Genomic DNA, 20,109 nt, shown 5'->3' on the forward strand with positions numbered 1-20,109 from the left:
ATGGTTAAGTGAAGTGTTTTCTTCGCGGTACGGTCTGGATTCGTAAATATTATGAAGACGAGCTTCGGCTTCAAAGGGTTAACCAGCTGATTTTCGTAATAGTGAGGTGTAGTGTTTTCTTCGCGGTACGGACTGAATTCATAAATAATATTCAGACGATCTTCGGCTTCAAAGGGTTAATAATCAGTAATTTAGCATTTTTCCCCTCAAGAGTGTAGCCTAGTGTTTCTCCGAGGACTTGCGAATGTCAGCTCATCTGCGCTTAACAAAGGGACTATGTCACATGGTAAATGCGCCTAATAGCCTTGAGCATAATCAGCAATGGTTAAACAGAGACGTAAAAGCTCTCACTTCATTTCAGTTCCACAACTACAAAACATAATTCTGTGGCGTATCCATATTTTGTCTCCTGAACTATTTTGGAAATGAATTTTGTTTTAAATATTGGTATTGTGAGATGTTGCGTTTTGGAGGAACATCCTACTTTTGTATTTAAACCAAACCTGAAGGTAGAGGCTGTACGTTCTACTGGAATGTTCATACCCGCCTACAAGTCCACAAGGCGTTGTAACCCAGGGAAAGAAAATTATTCAACTAACATTCTAAAGAGTTTGAATTCTTTTCCAGGCCCAAAGTTTTAAACTACGAAGAGTGATTTTAGTTTGTGACGCCGGGTCCTTGAACTATTCTTGAATCGAACCGGTGCCCACGAGGTTAGCGAGTGACAAAGAAAGAAAAGCTGGAGGAAGCCTTGGCGACGAGTGACACGAGAATGTATTGAGCATAAAATCTTTTTAAATTGATTGCCATAATTTAATCCACACCATGCGTAAATGCAAATGGTATGCAGAGTATGTGTAGTAGGCACGTAGGTTTGCTTGTGTGTTGAACGGGATAGTTGGGTGCGAAACATGGTCTCTCACTCAGAGGGAGGAACACAGATTGCAGGTGTTTGAGAATCGGGTGTTGAGGAGGATATTTGGGCCTAAGAGGGAAGACGATGGGGCGTGGAGAAAACTGCATAATGACGAGCTTAAAAATCTGTACTCCTCCCCCAGTATTGTCAGGGTGATTAAGTCGAGAAGAATGAGATGGGCTGGGCATGTAGCGTGCATGGATGGGACAAGAGGTGTGCACCGGGTATTGGTTGGGAAACCTGAAGGGAAGAGACCGCTTGGGAGACCTAGACGTAGATGGGAGGATAATCTCAGGCGGGATCTATGGGAGATAGGAGTTGAAGGAAACTGGATTTTGTTGGCCCAGGACGGGGTCCGGTGGAGGGATTTGGTTAATTCGGTGATGAACCTTCGGGTTCGGTAAGCCATCTGGTTGGTTGGGTCCACTATTTGGGAAGCCTGAGGGGAAGAGACCGCTGGGGAGACCTAGACGTAGATGGGAGGATAATCTCAGGCGGGATCTATGGGAGATAGGAGTTGAAGGAAACTGGATTTTGTTGGCCCAGGACGGGGTCCGGTGGAGGGCTTTGGTTAATTCGATGATGAACCTTCGGGTTCGGTAAGCCAGCTAGTTAGTTAGTTAGTTGAACGGGATAGTTTGCACTGGTATTTGATCCCCTGAAGCCGAAGCTCGTAAGCTTACGACAGTGCGTCGTTGTTAAATATTCCGCTTTTCAGGTAAACTGCATATATCCATCTGCTTGTGCCAGTATTGCAGGTGGGCATGGAACAGGGGTTTTCAAAATATGGCCAAATTCACCATAAACACATTTTCAACACTCATATTTATCCGAATTGTAAATTTTGTGTTTTTATGAATGATTAACTTCGGTATTGTATTCAACATTTGACTTTGGACGAAATGTTTTCTGATTATTCGGTGTTGAAAATGTCGGCGGGCCGTATGCGGCCTACTAATCGTGTGGGAAACCCCTTACTTGGCAAGACTTTCTCTGGTGTTAATTGCAACAACTCATGCGTGTTTAAGGCTCATTAGATACCGTCTCTTACTGCAAAAGAAAGCAGTCTACTCACAGACTGTCTCCTTTCGTTTCCAAGAATTCAGTTTCCTCCAAGCTCTTTATGACGTTCTACAACGCTTTTCTTGGCAAGATTTGGAATTCAGAGACGTTGTACGCGTCGCGATGCTGTTCAAAAATTGAAAAAAATATTTTTTGTGTGTTTATATAATTTGTAACACTTCATTTCCTCTATGTCACTGTTTTAATATTGCCCCTTACGTTGTCATTATCCACTAATCGGCTGATCTGGTAGTAAGTCCACGGGCGAGGAGTGCGAAGGAGAACTGGACTGTCATCCTGCTGTTAGATTTTCAGCGCGACTAGCCGTTGAAATATGGAGAGCGGGGCGGGCGGTGGAATGAGGGTCATTTCACAACTGTTTCGTGGCTGTTGTTAATGAGTGTTCAATAATTCTGTGTGCTGGCTACTTTTTGTTCTGATAATGAGCAAAGGAAATGTATCATTGTTACGGTGAATTACTTATTAAAAATTGTTTTTGAGTGAAAACTGATTGAAAAATTCATGGCAGCCCTGTTCCGGACTTACAAATAGTTAAAACATCGTCTATCACGTATGATTTTTTCTCCTGATATAAATTTACTTTTCATTTATTTATATTGTTATGTGTTGAAATATTATTCGTATTTTTCCCTCTTGCGTAGCACTACCACTGCTTAGACTCACGAGCCGCCACTGTTTCCTAGTATCGTGTCGAGTTTCTTTGGTGGCATGAATCAGCGCCTTGTCTTGTGCTCCATGTACGCTACGTGAGGAATATTTTGTTGGCCTTTCGACACTTGATGTTGTTTTGTGTGTGACCTGTCGTATGGCGTCTCGATGTGATCTCTTCCAGGTCTCTGGAAATATGCACGTCAAGTTCTGTGCAAATTGGCCGTAAGCGAACGAACAACCCACAATTTCAGTTTTTGTAAGGTTATTTAGGCGACCCTCGGCATTAAATGGTTAATGCAAAGCTCTTGCGAGAAAAATAAAACTGTGATTGGTTTCGATCATATTGCCTCCATCGTCAGGTAATGTTCCAGAGATATTTCTTCTTGCAATCTTTCTATCCACTCACTTGTAAATTTAATTTTCGGAGAAATTTCTTTGCAGTTTCCTTGATTTACACTTAATTATAATTGAGGTGTACGAGTTACGGTGGGTGAACGTAAGGTGAGGCGAAGTGGAGAAAAAAGTTGGGTTACCCATGACGTAATTTTACGTGGTCACAGATTGTAAAACATGATATTCGTCATCTTACTCTATGGTCAATGCTTGCATTTATTTCCACCATGTTTGAAGTATAACCTGTGACATTTGATATGGCGACACGGCGTTCATGAATGTTGATTTATATGTGTTGCATATTTCGTTAGTAAATACATTCGTTAAAATGAATGTCATAAAACTACACTGCATGCGGTCTTTATGCCGCCAGCTCAGTACCTCATGTGGTGTATTCTCTTACAAAAGTGCAATTTGTCTAGAAAATATTTATCCCAAAAGCAATCTTTCAATTACTACTGCTACAGAGGTTTGTTTTATGTTTTTCGTAATGTGAATGATGAAGCATAAGTGTGAATGTAACAGTGTGATGAAAGAAGCATGCGAAACCATGATTACAGTATTTTCTTTCCACTGAAGAAGCCGAATGTGTTATAAATTAAACCAAACGCAACAATAATTGGGTCTTTCACACACACTCGTCATACTTATTATAATGGTTGCAATTTATTAATAATTTGTGCACATCTTACTGAGTACCCACTATAGCATGATTCATAACAATAATTATGGATCTCAGAATGTGATAGTGACTCTTAAGCTGATAGGAGTAAAAACATCTACAGTTTATCTCATACTAAGTGAAATTTTAAAGATAAGTAACTGAAATGACCAAATATTAATGTAGTACAAAACTAGTGTTGTTTTCAACATTTTTGGATATTTAGCTAATGAATTGCATATCAGAACAAAGGTTTGGGACATTGTCATATGTCAGTTGATGAAGGTTCTGGGGTAGAGAATATAATGAATTAATAAGGTTTAGTATTAAGTATATTTCTTGCTTGTTTCAGGTAGCAGTGGATCCCAACTGTCCAAATTTCTCTGGTTTTATACCAATAGGTAAGTTTCTTGTGTTATGATACAGAGAACATTGATTAACCCCAATGTGTCATTTGCATCATTACAATTTCTTCCAAATTTTAGATCAGCATCAGATCAAAGAAAACATTTTATGGAAATATAAAAAAGAATATACTGAACATACAGAATCTAGTGATTTGTCTTATAATGTTGTTGCATCATCGCCTAAAGGTGGCAGAAGTTTCAAAGTTTATTTTTTTTAAAAACAGAATGAATTTAGTTTTAAAAGGAAGTGTTGACAGTTAGTGGATTAAGTGTCCAGTGGAATGTGGTTTATTTTCAGTGTAGCTTGAAGGGAATAAGAGTGAGGTAAGTTTTCAAACATTTTAAATAAGAAAACCGCTGTACTTCTGACAGTATAAATACTGAAATACCGGTGTGGCAGATCTATGTTTTCTGTAGATTCCAGCAGTCAGATTTCAGGTTTTCCCATGTCTGTATGCTTACTTCTCTTGGACTAAACATATTTTTAAAAAATTACATTTATAATACATTATATAATTTGGAAATGGTATTTTGATACTAGAACAAAGACTTGTATGTGATGTCTGTTGTGCATAATTTTTTATTTTGTAGAGGGGATAGGGCATGTCTGATGTCTGACATTTTATGGTAGGTGGTGTTAACATTTGTCGTTACCTTACACTATGCTACCAATTGCTGCAGTTGATATATTATTGTTGAATAACCTAATAGTCACTAAAATATATGTTTTCTGTTTGTGCAATGATCTGTAAACCTTTTAATCCACTGTATACGTAGTCAAGCTAGCAGTACCTCAATTCCTGTCAGTGAGTGTACTGGTGAAGTGCACTATATATGTAGCTTTTGGAGCAATGACATGTATGTTTCAGATAAACTGCACATAACGTACAGCAGTAGTTCTGGTCCAGGCGGTCAGAATGTCAACATGGTTAACACAAAGGTGGATCTACGTTTCCATGTTGCATCAGCAGATTGGATCTCAAAGGATATCAGGGACAATATCCTAGAGCAGGTTAAGAATTATATGACACATCAGTCATTCAAGAAATCCCAGGTTCAGTCCTCAGCCAAACTTTGGTGTTCACACAGATTGAAATTACTGTCACTTTTCAGTCATTTTTAGATTTTAGAGCCAATCTGCCAGTCATGAATCTGAAAATTGTCCTGTCCTGGAAGTAGAGGACGTGTCTCGTGGGTCCTTCCATCTGAGTAATAGTGATGACAAGTTGGTGATTGTGTAAATGTAAATTGAATTAATATTGTCTTTACAATCCTTGACATTCTAGTCTCCAAGTCATTTACATATGTTGATTAGTTTAGGAGTTATAATTTATTTTGTACAATATTATTTTAACAGGTGGGATGGACCAGTCCTCACTGTGTTAGTGCATTGTGCTAGTCCGATTAGGATAGGTGAGTATCTGCATTGATTGAGATTATCTCTGTTTCAGCACAAGTCAAGGATAACGAAAGAAGGTTTCCTGGTTTTTCGTTCTGACAAGACACGATTCCAGCATCTAAACCTAGCTGATGCTCTAGAGCGGCTACGGGCTTTAATACGGGCTGTGGCTCTGCCAGTGATGGAAGTTTCACCAGAGACTGAAGAGAAGCTACGGAAACGGTAAGTCACTTTTGTGTGTTTCCACATTGAACAGTCACAAGTCTTAAACAGCTATTGTTCCATTTGTTACTTATGAGTGTCTCAAAATACTCTACAGCAGGTTTGGTTAGCTGATTTCCAACAGTCTGAGTATACTAGGTATTGAATATGTGTGTTTATGTGTTGGAAAACTGAACACATTGTGAGATGGTTGACACCACTAATTCCAAAGCTAGCCATATGACACATTTCTAATAATATTCTTGCCATCTCTTCTCTGCCTTCCAGGAGGCATCTCCATTAAAATTCTGTATGATTCCTAATTTTTTCCATGCTGTATATATGTCCAACCCATCATATCCTGTTAGGTTTTGTTATCCCACACACTTTTCAAACACTTGTAAATTGTGATTACTTCAGAGTGATGGCACTGAAGTAATTTGGCTGTTATGCCCTGCATGAAGATAAATTTAAACTGGGGGTAATAAATGTAGTATTTTACTGTACATAAATGGAGGCCAGATAAAGATATATTTTTACAGGAGAGAGAAGAATGCCCGTATAAGGCTGGTGGAGAAGAGGGCAAGATCCTTAACGAAGCAACAGCGCAATTCCCCATCTGTAGATTTTTAGTTGTATTTCTGGAATCTGGCATAATACTTTAATTTTTGAACTAACATCTTGAAAGGATGAAATGAGTATGCTATTTAAAATATAAGGTGTGCATATGAAGATTTAATCTTGTTTTGAATATAATGATGAACTATTATTTGTGTTCTTTCATACTTTCTTGGTGTTCAATAATTTTGGGATGGGCGACCGGCGTTCGATCCCCGACGGGGGCAGAGGATTTTTCCTCTAGCCTCTGCATCCAGACCGCCTCTGGGGCCCACCCAGTCTCCTATCCAATGGGTACCGGGGTCCTTTTCCGGGGGTAAAGCACGGCCGGGGCGTGATGCTGACCACTTACACCCATTTAGTGCCGAGGTCAAGAATGAGTAAGAGCTATACTTCCACTCCCCCCAAGCGCCTACATGGCGTATAGTGGGACATCTTTACTTCACTTTATGAATTGGCAACAAAAGAGCGAGCTTTGATAATGGTTTGTTTTAAAAAGTTGTACACTTCATCAGTTATGAGTACATCTTAGTAGGCTGTATACAGACATGACAGAACTAATTATCACTATAATTTTGTTTTGTTTAGTGAAATACTGTGACTGACAAAGCATATGTTTGAATGATTCTTGCAGAAACTCTTTGAGGCTAGAATCTCATCCGGATTATATTTAAAGATTGTACGCCATTACAAAGATCAATTGGATAATGCTTTTTAAAGAAATCATCACATTCTCGTCTCACACTAAACCCAAAAATAAATTCAGTTGGGGAAATAGAGAGTTGTTGAATTTTGCAGAAGAATCTGTAAAGAGTTTCAACTGTGATCCATTGTAGTTTTGATAGATGTGATTGGGAGGAATGTCTATAGATGGCAGTATTGTGTAGTGCTCAGTATCGATCTTTGCTTCGCATCATGTTGGGAAATGTGTTTGAGTAAGATGGATGCTATACGTGGATTGATTTGTGCAGTAATCGTAATAAATTGCTTTACATATGCGTTTGGTTTTAAATAATATTTTAAGTGCCTGAGAAAAGCGTTCTTTGACAATGTCGTACCGAGATTTAAGGAGTAAGTGGAAATTTGTATATTTTAACACCAACGTGAGAGTTGTGTGTTACTCTAAGGAGACTCGTTGGAAACGGTAAAGAACTTACATTGTAGTAGAGGCGGTTGTGGACGAAATCGTACGTATATTGGTGTGTATGTAGTGTCTAATATATTAGCCTACAGTGACCATTTCTTTACGTTCAACCTACGCCTAGTTCTAGTAGGAGGGAACAGTTCTTGTAGTTATTTAATATATCCGAATGCTTGGTGAAATGTGAGAAAACAGCAACGTTATGATTAGGGGAATACAGAAAAGATATTTTACCGCAGTTCACTAATTCAGAATTAACATGTTAAGTAAAACAACGTGAATACCATACATCCTCATATGCAATTATACGTTTTGGAAATATGTCTAGCACTTGTCACGTTTTGCTGTTTTATATAGTTAAAACGTTTGTTATAATTGCCGGTAAAATAACGTTTATCAGTATAGTTATTGCGCCTGTGGAAGAAAAAATTGGTGTAGCAAGATATGTTTCAAGGTACAGAAATTAAATAAGCTTTTTCATGTGCATGCTTCAGCAACGTTATAAAGGGCATGAACAAAATGGTTTGTAATATCCCGTGTTTGTATCATTCTGGCACTACAGGTCACATCAGCTACAAATGTTTTTAGTGTCTTTGCAAGCTTTTTAATTTATGCTGAAATTGTTATTCCCCATAATACCGCACATGTCCTCATTACATCTTCATATTCACAGACTTTACAGAAATGATGAGATCTCTTGGATATACTCGACTGATTTCCATGGAGAACTTCCGGAATCCCAATTTCCAATTAGTAGCTGAAATTTTAATATGGATAGTGAAGCGGTTTGATCCTGATGCAGACATTCCATCAGAGATTGATACTGAACAAGATAGGGTCATCCTTGTTAAGTCAGCTGCACAGTTTATGGTGAGTGGAATACTTGTGCAGTTGTTGGAAGTGATAACATTGTGGAATTGGTGACCATGTCTCTAGGTGATTATAATGGTTGCTTTTATATATTGCCCAATTTATATCTCAAAATTAATTATGTGCTTGGCTAAATAACTTGGGATGCTGCACATGAAGTCAATTAAAGAAAGCATCGTAATGTAATTTAACATTGCCACTGTTACTGACCCTGAACAGGAGTTTATGATTTGAATTATGTTTATTGCAAATGATTTGAGTGTCCGTGTACTTCTGCTTACTTGAAGATGTAATATGTAGTTTTGATATTTTTATTTTGTGTATACCTAAAATGAAAGTCATTCACCATTGTTATATCCTTCAGGTAAGTTTTTAATTATTTTATTTATATTTAAAACAAGAATGTACTATCCTCCACTGTCATTTTTCAATACTCTAAGTATGAGGATTAGGCCTGTTGACTTCTCTGAAAACATTGGCAAGCCTGTATATCACAATATGATATGTTACTGAGAAATGGAAATGCACAAGTATTGAAGTTAAAGGTTAAAATATTTTTATAACACCTTTGTCTCATTTTTAATTCTCTCACTTCCATGTGGTGGTGTGCTACATCTGCTTTAACATATCCCATGTAATGTGACAGGCATCTAAAGCCAACATAAAACTGAACACAAAGCGCATCTATCAGGCTGATGGCTATGCTGTCCGAGAGTTACTGAAGGTGACGTCTGTGCTGTACAGTGCTCTGCGAGTGAACATGGCATCTCTTGGAGATAATAGCTCTTCTCTCTCTTCTCCTGTTGACATCTCATCAAAGGTATGTTAGTTACTAACTGGCGAGAGATTGGGAGTTACTGGTTATGTGTGAGCACTGGCATCGGCATCTGGCCATTTTGATAGAATGGTGGTGTTACTACGAGGGTCGCTCATTAAGTAATGCCCCACATTTTTTTTCTCAGCCAATAATGAAGATAGAAAAGTGCACTTTTACATGCTTGAGATTTGATGTTTCCCGCGTTCGTGTACGGAGTTTCAAATGATTCAAACCGATAGCGGAGCTGTAGTGAACTGTTAAAATGGCGTCTGTGAACGACTCTCGTTACAAGCAACGAGCTGTAATTGAATTCTTTTTTGCTGAAAAAGAAACTGTGGTGAACATTCATAAACGTTTGTGTGCTGTATATGGAAGCTGTGCAGTCGATAGGAGCACCGTTGGTCGCTGGGCTAAGAGAGTTAAAGCTTCAGGAAGTGAAGAAACCGAGCTCCGTGATCTGCCGCGCTCTGGGCGTCCTGCCACAGCCACCACTCCAGACATGTTGAACCGCGCGGATGCCATTATTCGTGAGGATCGGCGCATCACAACTCGACAATTGGCCCAACAGCTTTCAGTCAGTAATGGAAGTGTAATTGCAATTATCCGGGCTCTTGCATATTCGAAGGTGTGCGCAAGATGGGTTCCACGAAGTCTCACAGCAGACCACAGGATTCAAAGGAAAACGATTTCTTCTGAATTGTTGGAGCGTTTTGATGCTGAGGGAGAGATCTTTCTGTCCCGGATCATTACAGGTGACGAAACCTGGATACACCACTTTGAGCCGGAGACAAAAAGGCAGTCAATGGAGTGGCATCATCCTCAATCACCGAGAAAGAAGAAATTCAAGTCAACTCCCTCCGCCGGAAAAGTCATGATGACTGTCTTTTGGGACAGTGATGGGGTCATTCTTGTGGATGTGATGCCAAGAGGTGCGACCATCAATTCAGACGCGTACATTATGACCCTGGAAACCCTCAAGAAGCGTTTCCGACGAGTTCGGCCTCACAAGCATCCAGCAGAAATTTTGCTCCTGCATGACAATGCACGCCCTTACACAAGTCCGAGAACCCGGGAAGAAATCACCAAATTTGGTTGAACGGTGCTGCCCCATCCACCCTCCGACTCCATCTCTTTGGGCCACTTAAATATGCTATCCGCGGAACAAGGTTTGAAGATGACGAGAGCGTTATTCAAGCAGTGAGGACATGGCTACGTGCACAGGACAAGAGCTGGTACCGGCAAGGCATGCATGCACTGGTTCCACGCTGGCGTAAAACCGTACAAGTTGATGGGGACTATGTGGAAAAATAGTATGTGTAAAGGAAACATTGATTTATATTGTCACTAAATTTGAGCCATCTTGAATAAATATGTTCTGAGGAAAAAAATGTGGGGCATTACTTAATGAGCGACCCTCGTAGTTCTGTTTCTTGCCGCATAACCTTTCACCTTGGTTGCAATTTTTTTTATATACTCAGAAACTATGTGACAGCTGCTGAGGTCTGTATTTAATGTTTTGTCTGCTGGGATTAATTATTGAACTATTGGAAGCAAGAAGTGGAATTTGGTAAGGATGCAGATCTTAAGATAGTGCTGGATGGCTCTTCTGAAGATGGTAATGAATCTTGTGATTCCATAAAAATGGAGAATTTATTGAATATTTGATTTAGTTTCTTTCATTGCATCTGAATTGCAATATTCTATTTGTGTTCTTAGATCCATGAACTGGCCCAAACTAGACAACTGGCATCACAGATTACAGCAAGAGGGGCCGGGCTGTACGATTTGCTAGGGAAGGAAGTGGAGATGCGGGTCAGTTTGAAATGTTACTACATTTTTAATGCTATTGGCATCAAGGCTTTCTTAACACATCTTAAATATACTAGATTCCGTAAAAGAATACATTTGCCTGTTACTTCAAAGCATGTTTCATATGGATATTTTCCTGTTGTGTTGGATTTAATAAGTAAAAGAGCTAGCTTAACTGTGTTAGGAAACTTTGTTCTGTTTCACATTAATTTCCATCCACCTCTTATGTTGTATTTTACACCAGTATCACTTTAGACACATGCTGTTAAAAAAAATATGTTGAATATGCTATGACTACTTCCTTTCATAACCTTTCCAATTCATCATTCACATAGTCATCCTACCATTTGATGCTGTATAATCTGCGCAGCTGATAAAATGTAACTATAACTAAAGAATCAATTACATACTTTGCCTGAATGTGGTTCAAAACTTGTAAAATTTGATTCTTAAGGTCTGTGGGAATAGTTTCATATCATATTATAACGATACTTCCTCAGTGTCTGTTTTTTAGGGTTGAGCTGTGTCTACAGTGTTGCAGAGACTGGTTGTGTTTCATATTCAGTCAAAAGCATGAAGGGCCTTTAAACAGAGTTGGTCCTTGTGATTCTATCTATATGCCTGTCCTTGCAGAGTTATTGTAAACATCCTATTTTGACTGTACAGGAACTGCGTAACATGTGTGTCAGCCGACAGCTTGAGATGGCAGAGGTAGAGGCTTCAGTGCGGAAGGCTCTTGAAACAGTCAAGATGGAGATTGCAAATAAAAAACAGCAGATGGAGAATGTGTCTGCCAGTGAAGCGAACCTAGACAGCAAAATTGAGAAGAAGCAGACTGAACTGGACCGCAATAAAAAACGCCTGCAGACCTTGAAAAAAGTTAGGTGTGTGTCATCAGTGTTAGCTGGAACACAGAGGAAATTTCATTGTTTTTTTTTTGTGGATTTAAATTTTAAGTATTGCCATTCATCAGATGTAAATGTTGAACAGTAAAGGGTAAACAAATATAATTTTGCATGTGTAGGCCAGCATTCCTTGAGGAATTCGAACGTTTGGAGGTAGAGCTACAGCAGCTGTACCAGGATTACCTGGTTCGGTTCCGGTGTGTGGCATATTTGGAGCAGCAGCAAGAGGAGGCAGAGCAGGCTGAACATGAGCGTATGGAGGCAAGAAAGGTAACGAGTCTCTTTTTTGAAGGGGGGGGGGGATATTATTCAATGTATAAGACTTGTTTTGACTAACAAACCACCATCAGGTGACACATAATATATGATTTGACAAAATTGACTGTACTTACTGAAGCAAATCCATTAAGTTGTTGGTTTTATGGTATAATGTGACAGAGATTCTGTACTTAAAGCAGAATTTTACTACTTTTGTTTTTGATTGTATTTTGAAAAGTGAAAGTGTAAATTTATTTTGAAGAGTGATAGTGTCTTTGATAAAGTTGTGTTCAGTAAAGTGGTGGTAATATTTTATAGGCTTACACTAAAAGACTACTGGAGCAGATGAGACAAGAAGATAAGTTGCTCGAAAGCTCAGTGGACTTGTTTGAGCCTGGAGAGGTCAAAGAGGGAGACGAGGTTTCTAAGCTGGGAGTTGGGAAGGCGAGCCGTGTGAGAATCAAGACAGCATCAGGAGGTGCGTTGTAAGATACCTTTTTTATCTGCTTTGTCTTATACTGTACTCACATCTAGAAGTCATAATTATTCACTGTTATGCTGCAATCTGTTTTAGTGATGCGCAAAGCATCTGCAGCAGGTCAGCAGACACGTCGTGTGTTTGGCAGTATGAATGCACCACCTGATGAAGAGGAGGATTCTGGAAGCCTGGACTCTGACTCGGACTTACTGCTGGATGGGGAGGGCTCAGAGTTGTTAGGTAGTGAGGAGGAGGATGAGGAGTTGGAACTGGGGCTGGATGTTGCAGTGAACAAGGACAAGCATAGTACAAGCAGACTCCAGCAGGAGCACAGTGATGATGACTTCTGAAAACACCCATGTTCTTTGGCATCAACCAAAACATTCGCCTTTCAGTGTTCACGCGCACACAATTAGATTGCACTGCATGTTGGTTTAGCAGTTTCATCACCTCTGAGGTATGTTGATATGCACCAGTAATTTTGTTTTTAATTAGAATGAATAATATGATATTATTATTGCTGTTATTTTATGTCTAACCTTTCTCTCTTCCATCATTATTTTCTGGTATATTCCTTTCTCTTTCTCCAGCTGCCTAACTCCAAGAATTGAATATATGATAAAGTCAGGACAGGGTGGGATACAAATAATAGTCACACTTAGTGATTGCTTTGTTTCTGTATTTATACAATATAATGTTATAATAAATGAGATATCAATTACACTGTTCTATGAGATATGATAAATTAGAATTTTGAATTACTTTCCATCATCCTCATACACCACCACCTTCCAAAACTTGAGCAACAAATTCAAACTGTTTATAAATTTGCCCTACATTCCCTGATCTCTGCCATCACTGTTGTTTTGTCTGTGCTTCCACTTTCTAAGCCTCTGGTGAGTAAATTTTGGAACTGCAGTGCATCAATGTAAAGCAAGATTGGAAGCAGTCCTCGGAGATGATACTTTGTCCTACACAGTAATTACTGGTAGAACATACAACTCATTACAAATATGTATTTATTATTGATTTATCTTATTTGCTCAGGTTGTTTTTAGTATTTAATATTGCTCCTTTGTTTTGAGTACTTAGTCTGTATTTGCAATGGTAATGTGTAACGGATGCATGTCACCTTGAAATAAATAATATGTAAGGGCCGTATCGGTGATTGTTTTGAAAAGCGAGATGCCACATTAATATTACTTATAGCATGAAACAGTGTCTGACAGGACCTAAAATTGAAGGCATTAGTTTGAAACCAGTCTCTCCATACTATAAGTCAGTTTTTTATCAGAATTTTCTAACTCCAAATATACTTCCAGATTTTTATGAAAAGTAGTATTAAATATTAGAATAAAAGTTGTGCCAGTTTAATGTGTTTGTTAGGGGCCCAGTGTAACATGTATTTTATGTAATGGCCATATATTACTTATGTAACATTTATTAAAAAATGCTCATCATACAAAGAATTTGCATGTCAAGAAAACATGGTTATTGTGAAGATCTGAACCAAGTATAGCAGCTATATTTTAAAGAATTTTAATTTAATTGTAGTATTTTGTGTGATTGAGGTTTAGTCTGCAGACAAGATACAAAGCAACACACAACTTGGTGTTACGGACACATGGATATGACTGTCTTGTGAATGATGCCTTATGTCATTCTCTAGGTCCAGTTGTACTCTTGCATGGAGGCGCCTGCTGCTGCATATTTAGTTTGCATGCTACACTTGGAAGCTGGAGATTGCTGTCATGGTGTGTGACAGTATCATACCTGAGTGATGAAACAGACAAAGGTAAGTGTCAATCCAATTTCTTTCTTTCTTCTTTAGGTATATATTTCTTACATAACTAAAATTCTGAAAATAACAAATGGTGTCCATCGAATATCGGCAGATTGATGCTGATGAGCTGTAAGTTAGTAGTGATATGGAAAGAAAGGGTGATGAACCCCTCATAGTCCCAAACTCTCTTTCTTTCTTTTTAGCTTCCTGCCTTCCTTTCTTTATTTGTCTATTCATTTCTCTTTTTAACAAATGTGTTCCACGGTAAATTAAAATCTACTTGCAGCATCTCTTTTGTGTAACTGGTGAAAATAAGTGGCAGTGCGGCTAACATAGCATATGAAGCATTTGCGGCAAAACATTTCATCAAATTGCCCTTCTCTTTCACTCCTAAATTTTTATATTTTTCTTCATATAATATCAGAGTTGCTGGGATACTGAAGTTGTGAAATCAGAGAGCTAATATAGCAGCACATATCTTTAATCTTATCCCTTGTTCATGTTCATGTTTTGTTACCATTTGCAGGAATGAATTGCTATGATTTGTCCCCAAACACATGAATTTGCAGAATTGAAGTTTCTGTTTATGTGCTATTGACCTCTTATAGCTGGAACTTTTCTAAGTAATGTATAAACTAACTAGATGGCTTACCGAACCCGAAGGTTCATCACCGAATTAACCAAAGCCCTCCACCGGACCCTGTCCTGGGCCAACAAAATCCAGTTTCCTTCAACTCCTATCTCGGATAGATCCCGCCTGAGATTATCCTCCCATCTACGTCTAGGTCTCCCCAGCGGTCTCTTCCCTTCAGGTTTCCCAACCAGTACCCGGTGCACACCTCTTGTCCCATCCATGCGCGCTACATGTCCCGCCCATCTCACTCTTCTCGACTTAATCACCCTCACAATACTGGGGGAGCAGTACAGATTTTTAAGCTCGTCATTGTGCAGTTTTCTCCACGCCCCATCGTCTTCCCTCTTAGGCCCAAATATCCTCCTCAACACCCGATTCTCAAACACCTGCAATCTGTGTTCCTCCCTCTGAGTGAGAGACCATGTTTCGCACCCATACAAAACAACAGGCAAGATTATTGTTTTGTATACTTTAATTTTCAGGTTCTTAGAAATCAGACGGGAAGACAAAATATTTTGGACTGAGAAGTAGCAAGCATTTCCGGAATTTAGTCTCCTCCTAACTTCCTCACAAGTATCATTTTGATTTGTTATTGTTGTTCCCAAATATTTGAACTTTGTAACCCTTTCAAAGGATTTATTAGCTACCCTAAGATAATTTTGCCCGCCTGTCTTCTGATGACGAGATACTAACATGTACTTAGTTTTTTCTGAATTTACTTCCAGCCCCACTTGTCTACCAGCCTCTAGTAAAACTTCTGCGTTCCTCTTTATTGTATTTATATCGTCCCCCAATAAATTAACATCATCAGCATATGCCAATAGCTGATGTGTCCCGTTCAATTGCAAACCCTCCTGCCTACCTTGGACCTTCCTGATGGCGTATTCTAGCGCAAAGTTAAAGAGCAAGGGAGACAAAGCATCTCCTTGTTTTAGACCGTTCTTGATGAGGAATGTCTCAGATACATATTTACCTACTCGAATTTTGCTGCAGGTTTCATTTAAGCACATTTTTATTAGACCCACTAGCTTCTTTGGTATACCAAATTCAATAAGAATATTATATAGCACTTCTCTCTTCACAGAGTCATAGGCTTTTTTGAAATCTATAAATAACTGATGTACAGTCCCACCGAACTCCCATTTTTTCTCTAGTATCTGACGAATGCAAAAGATCTGATCAATCGTTGATCTGTTTCGTCTGAACCCACACTGATGATCCCCAATAGTTTCATTCGCATATGGGGTTAATCTTGCCAAAAGAATGTTGGATAGAATTTTGTATGAGGTTGATAGCAGCGATATTCCTCGGTAATTACCACACTCAGTCTTGTCCCCCTTCTTATAAATAGGAATAATTATGGATTCCTTCCATTGATGTGGCATCTCTTCCTTATCCCAAATTAACTGAATAAGCTTATGGATCCTCATATGCAACCCTTTGCCACCTGCTTTAATTAATTCGGCCGGAATCTGATCAATTCCTGGAGATTTATAACTTTTCAACTTCCCAATGGCTAGTTCCACTTCATCTAAGCTAGGTTCTGGCACCAACAGTTCAGCTGTATGCATTTTAATCTGTCTAATATCACCAGTATTATGAACATTTAAGAGCTCGCTAAAGAAATTTTTCCACCTATTCACAATTTTTATTGGATCTGCAAGCAAATTGCCACTATCATCCTTTACCAAATTAGTCTGGGGTTGATATCCTTTCTTAAAGTTATTAATGCCTCTGTACAGGTCTCTGATGTTTTTTTCCTTATTATTTGTCTCAAGTTCAGCAATTTTGCCCTTCAGGTATTCCCTTTTCTTAGTCCTAAAGGTTCTACTAGCCTCACGTCTCACGTTACATAGATTATCCGCATTTGTTTTGTTTGGGTTCTGCAACCATTGAAATTTTGTTTGCTTCCTTCGATCTATTAATTTTGAACATTCTTCATCAAACCACGGTTTATTTTGCTTTCTCCTGTAGTATCCTAGTTTCTCTTTTGCTGAAATTTTGATGCAGTTTCTGACATTTTCCCACTCCCTGTTGATGTCCACACTTTCATTATCCTCATTTGTCTCTAAAATTTGAAACCTATTCGAAATTTCAACTTGATATTGTTCCTTTGCCTCTCCCTCACTTAATTTTTTCAAATCAAATCTTTCTGTGTCAAAATTTTGTTTAGTTCGTCTACTTACTGAAAGCCGCTCCCTCACTTTTGCTACCACCAGATAATGATCAGTGTCGCAATCTGCTCCTCTGAATGATCTCACATCAATTACATTTGTCTGCCTTCTCTTATCTACTAAAACATGATCTATTTGATTGTGTGTTCTGCCATCTGGGGAAGTCCAAGTGTATTTATGAACATCACGGTGTGGAAATTTTGTACTTTTTACAATTAAATCTTTTGACGTAGCGAAGGTCACTGCTCTGACGCCATTATCATTACTAAGTGCATGGAGACTCTCGCTGCCTATTGTGGGTTTGAAGACATCCTCCCTCCCAATTTTTGCATTGAAATCTCCTAGCAGAATTTTCATGTGATACTTGCCAAATGTATCAAATACTGATTCCAATGTATAAGAATTCAATCTGTTTCATGAAGAAATCACTGCACTTCACCATTACAAAGATCAACTGGTTAATTGTGTTTAAGGAGGTAATGCAAAATACAGTGGTACATATTGTTAGTGCTGGTCTTTAAAGGGTTAATACATTAATTAAATGCTGGATTTAAAGCCTGGCTGGCAGCCTTATAGTATGGGATTTTAAATATCATATGATAAGAGTTAAGCCAATTTTTGCTGCTGCATCAGGCATACAGTTCTGTAAAGTTTTCTTTGGCACTCCTTTTGTGTGGTTTGGCTTTGTTCTTATACATATACACAAAAAGTTTTATGTTAAATTTAGTTCAGTTGTGACTATCCAGATATTGTTCGAAATTAATTATCCGTTTAAGGCAAATTGTGATCCTACTTGGCAGTCATGTTTCTCTTGTCCAATTATCAAGGAATTCAGAATGTATGTAGTCAAAAACTGTTGATGGAAAATATTTATGGTTACCATTTGCCAAGTTTGGCAAAATCTTAGTGGAAAATTATTATACATTTCAAAGTATGAGATGTGACAAAGCAGTAATAGGAAATAACTTTTTCCACCAAATTACTAGCATGATTGTAGATGGAAAATCAGTAAACGTTCACATGTTGGACATTAGGCATTGGTTTGTTATATTTGTTGTGGCATCTTGAAACGAAATATTTAACGTAAAATAATTTTTCTATATCAGGTACTGCCTGATTGTAAGCATGCATCTGATGAGAGCTCATATTTTGCAGTGACGGAATCGAACGATATTTTTTCGGAAGAACGTTCATGGTGTCGAACAGAATTAATCTGCCATTTGAAGTGTTTTTGTTCTTTTAGTATCTGACATTAAATTCTGTTATGATTATTGTAAAGGGCTGTATAGGTGATTACATGAAACTGCGGGCTGGAAAATGCAGTTCGTACCATTATATTAATTACGTATAATGCTATGTACCGATTGAAGTATACTGTTCTGTAATGTTCATCTGTGCTATTAAACCTGTTGAACCATTGGTTACCTATATTACGTACAGAACTGATGCTGTTCAGCTCATTGCTCATTGGTGGCAAAGCAAGCATCAAGTAGACGGTGCTTTTCTGCTGTTGACGTGTTCTTCGTGCCAGTTCAAAATGGCGGTGGTTAGGAAAGCGTGACCATTATTACTTAATATTTTCTGGTGGTTTCTTTTTAGTAGATGTTTGCTTTATGGGTATATTATTAGTGGAGATTTATCACTTTTCACAGGTATTGTAGGTAGTTACTTTGTCTTCAGAATCTTCTTCTTAAAGTGCCTATCTGTTCCGGATGTTCGCGATCAGCATAGAAATTTGAGCCATGCTTGATTGTACTAGGGAATTATAATGGAGTGGTTTCCCATTTCAGAATAGCTATACATTACTCAGGGTTGAACGGCCACATTGAAAATGTATATATATAAAGAAATAAGATGTTTAGATTTACGAAATTAGGATTGCTACATTAGGCAAATTGGGGGTGGGGGAGTTTGTAAGGCGCTAATGGCCGTTGAGTAGAAGCCGACAGGAAGTTCTTTTCACGTTGTTTGATCCAGATAACAGGAAAAATGTGAAAGACGTTCTGTTCATTTATTTTCCGAGAAATTGCTGATACGTTTTATGGGATAATTGTTGTGCTTTTCTAACGGGGAAACACTATCAGATTCCTATTCTATCCTGCCAGTATAGTGACAGGTATTTCCTCATCACAGAGTTCTTGTCATTGATTTTGACCTTTTGTGGGTGTGATCACTTGTCAGAAGTACATTATAAATCGTCTAATTCCGTAGTGCCAATTTACTTTCACGTGGAACACTCAATTTCCAGTATTGGTGCAGTTATGACTTCTAGTATAACCATTTTGTCTGATGTTGGGGGGGGGGGGTGGAAATGCTACATGCAAAGTTTGGGTTAGATATTTGGTTTTCGGTTTAATTTGTCTAGTGTGTTGACATTCATGGCAGTTGACTTTTAACACGTTTTGTTTCAAAGACATTAAATCTTCTTTTATAAGGTGGGTGTCTTGAGACTTATGTGCCATGAAAACCTCAAGTCCTGCTTTTAGGTTACAGTGTCATCTGTTTCCCCTTTCTCCTTCCAAGTGTTCATTTTATTTTAATTGTGATGTAACCTTTAGCACTGAAACCAACATGTTCTCATGTACAAGCAGATATCTCACTCGAGCAAGGTGATTAAATGAATAGTAGCATTCCCAATATGTTTGGTGTTTACTGTACATTTTGTGGCATTGTCATTGTACTTCAGTATGTATTTTATTTTATCATGTTATAGGGTTCATATAATGTATGTTTTGTAACATATATTCACATTTAAATATTCCTTGAGACAGAAAAGTTAAATGTGTCTTCATCCTTCCTAGAAATCTTGTAGAGGTTCAGGACGGTACATTTCACCTTTGTAACTAACGTTTGTGTAGAAGGTAACCCAAATACATTACTGATATGAACTGAGAGAGCAAGCTACAAAGTA

The 20,109-nt window shown here is 38.4% G+C and overlaps 2 protein-coding genes across 16 annotated transcripts in view; both read left to right on the top strand.

The window, feature by feature from the left end:
- Positions 1-3,274: 3,274 nt before the first annotated feature.
- LOC110835737 (large ribosomal subunit protein mL62) lies at positions 3,275-6,480 on the top strand. Its single transcript, XM_022076260.2, has 5 exons — positions 3,275-3,512; positions 4,057-4,105; positions 4,981-5,123; positions 5,563-5,732; positions 6,254-6,480. The coding sequence occupies exons 1-5, from the start codon at positions 3,318-3,320 to the stop codon at positions 6,342-6,344; spliced, it is 648 nt and encodes a 215-aa protein (XP_021931952.1). The 5' UTR covers positions 3,275-3,317; the 3' UTR covers positions 6,345-6,480.
- Positions 6,481-6,624: 144 nt separating this feature from the next.
- Positions 6,625-20,109, top strand: part of Cluap1 (clusterin associated protein 1) — a 43,756-nt gene continuing 30,271 nt past the window's right edge. For 12 of the 15 annotated variants that reach the window (XR_015536894.1, XR_015536892.1, XR_015536890.1 and 9 more), the window contains exons 1-9: positions 6,625-7,400; positions 8,144-8,340; positions 8,987-9,160; positions 10,874-10,969; positions 11,633-11,850; positions 11,991-12,141; positions 12,448-12,607; positions 12,704-13,064; positions 14,277-14,402. Coding sequence is in view for 1 of the 15 variants with exons in the window: in XM_022076278.2 (XP_021931970.1) it covers positions 7,379-7,400; positions 8,144-8,340; positions 8,987-9,160; positions 10,874-10,969; positions 11,633-11,850; positions 11,991-12,141; positions 12,448-12,607; positions 12,704-12,957 (1,272 nt within the window). In the remaining 14 variants the exon portion in view is untranslated. Of the gene's footprint in view, positions 7,529-8,143; positions 8,341-8,986; positions 9,161-10,873; positions 10,970-11,632; positions 11,851-11,990; positions 12,142-12,447; positions 12,608-12,703; positions 13,329-14,276; positions 14,403-20,109 lie in introns of those variants that run through there. The other 3 variants (XR_015536900.1, XR_015536901.1, XM_022076278.2) reach the window with 3 other exon arrangements.

This window comes from Zootermopsis nevadensis, unplaced genomic scaffold (genome assembly GCF_977971745.1).
Source record: "Zootermopsis nevadensis isolate Lab colony 2312 unplaced genomic scaffold, Znev_1.0 Znev_ptg000024l, whole genome shotgun sequence".
Classification (NCBI taxonomy): Eukaryota; Metazoa; Arthropoda; class Insecta; order Blattodea; family Termopsidae; genus Zootermopsis; species Zootermopsis nevadensis.

Excerpts from the sequence above, each read along its gene's own strand:
- LOC110835737 (XM_022076260.2), top strand. The coding sequence starts at position 3,318 with ATGAATGTTGATTTATATGTGTTGCATATTTCGTTAGTAAATACATTC. Across the intron at positions 4,106-4,980 it reads CTCTGGTTTTATACCAATAG|ATAAACTGCACATAACGTAC; the intron begins GTAAGTTTCTTG and ends TGTATGTTTCAG. Across the intron at positions 5,733-6,253 it reads GAAGAGAAGCTACGGAAACG|GAGAGAGAAGAATGCCCGTA; the intron begins GTAAGTCACTTT and ends ATATTTTTACAG.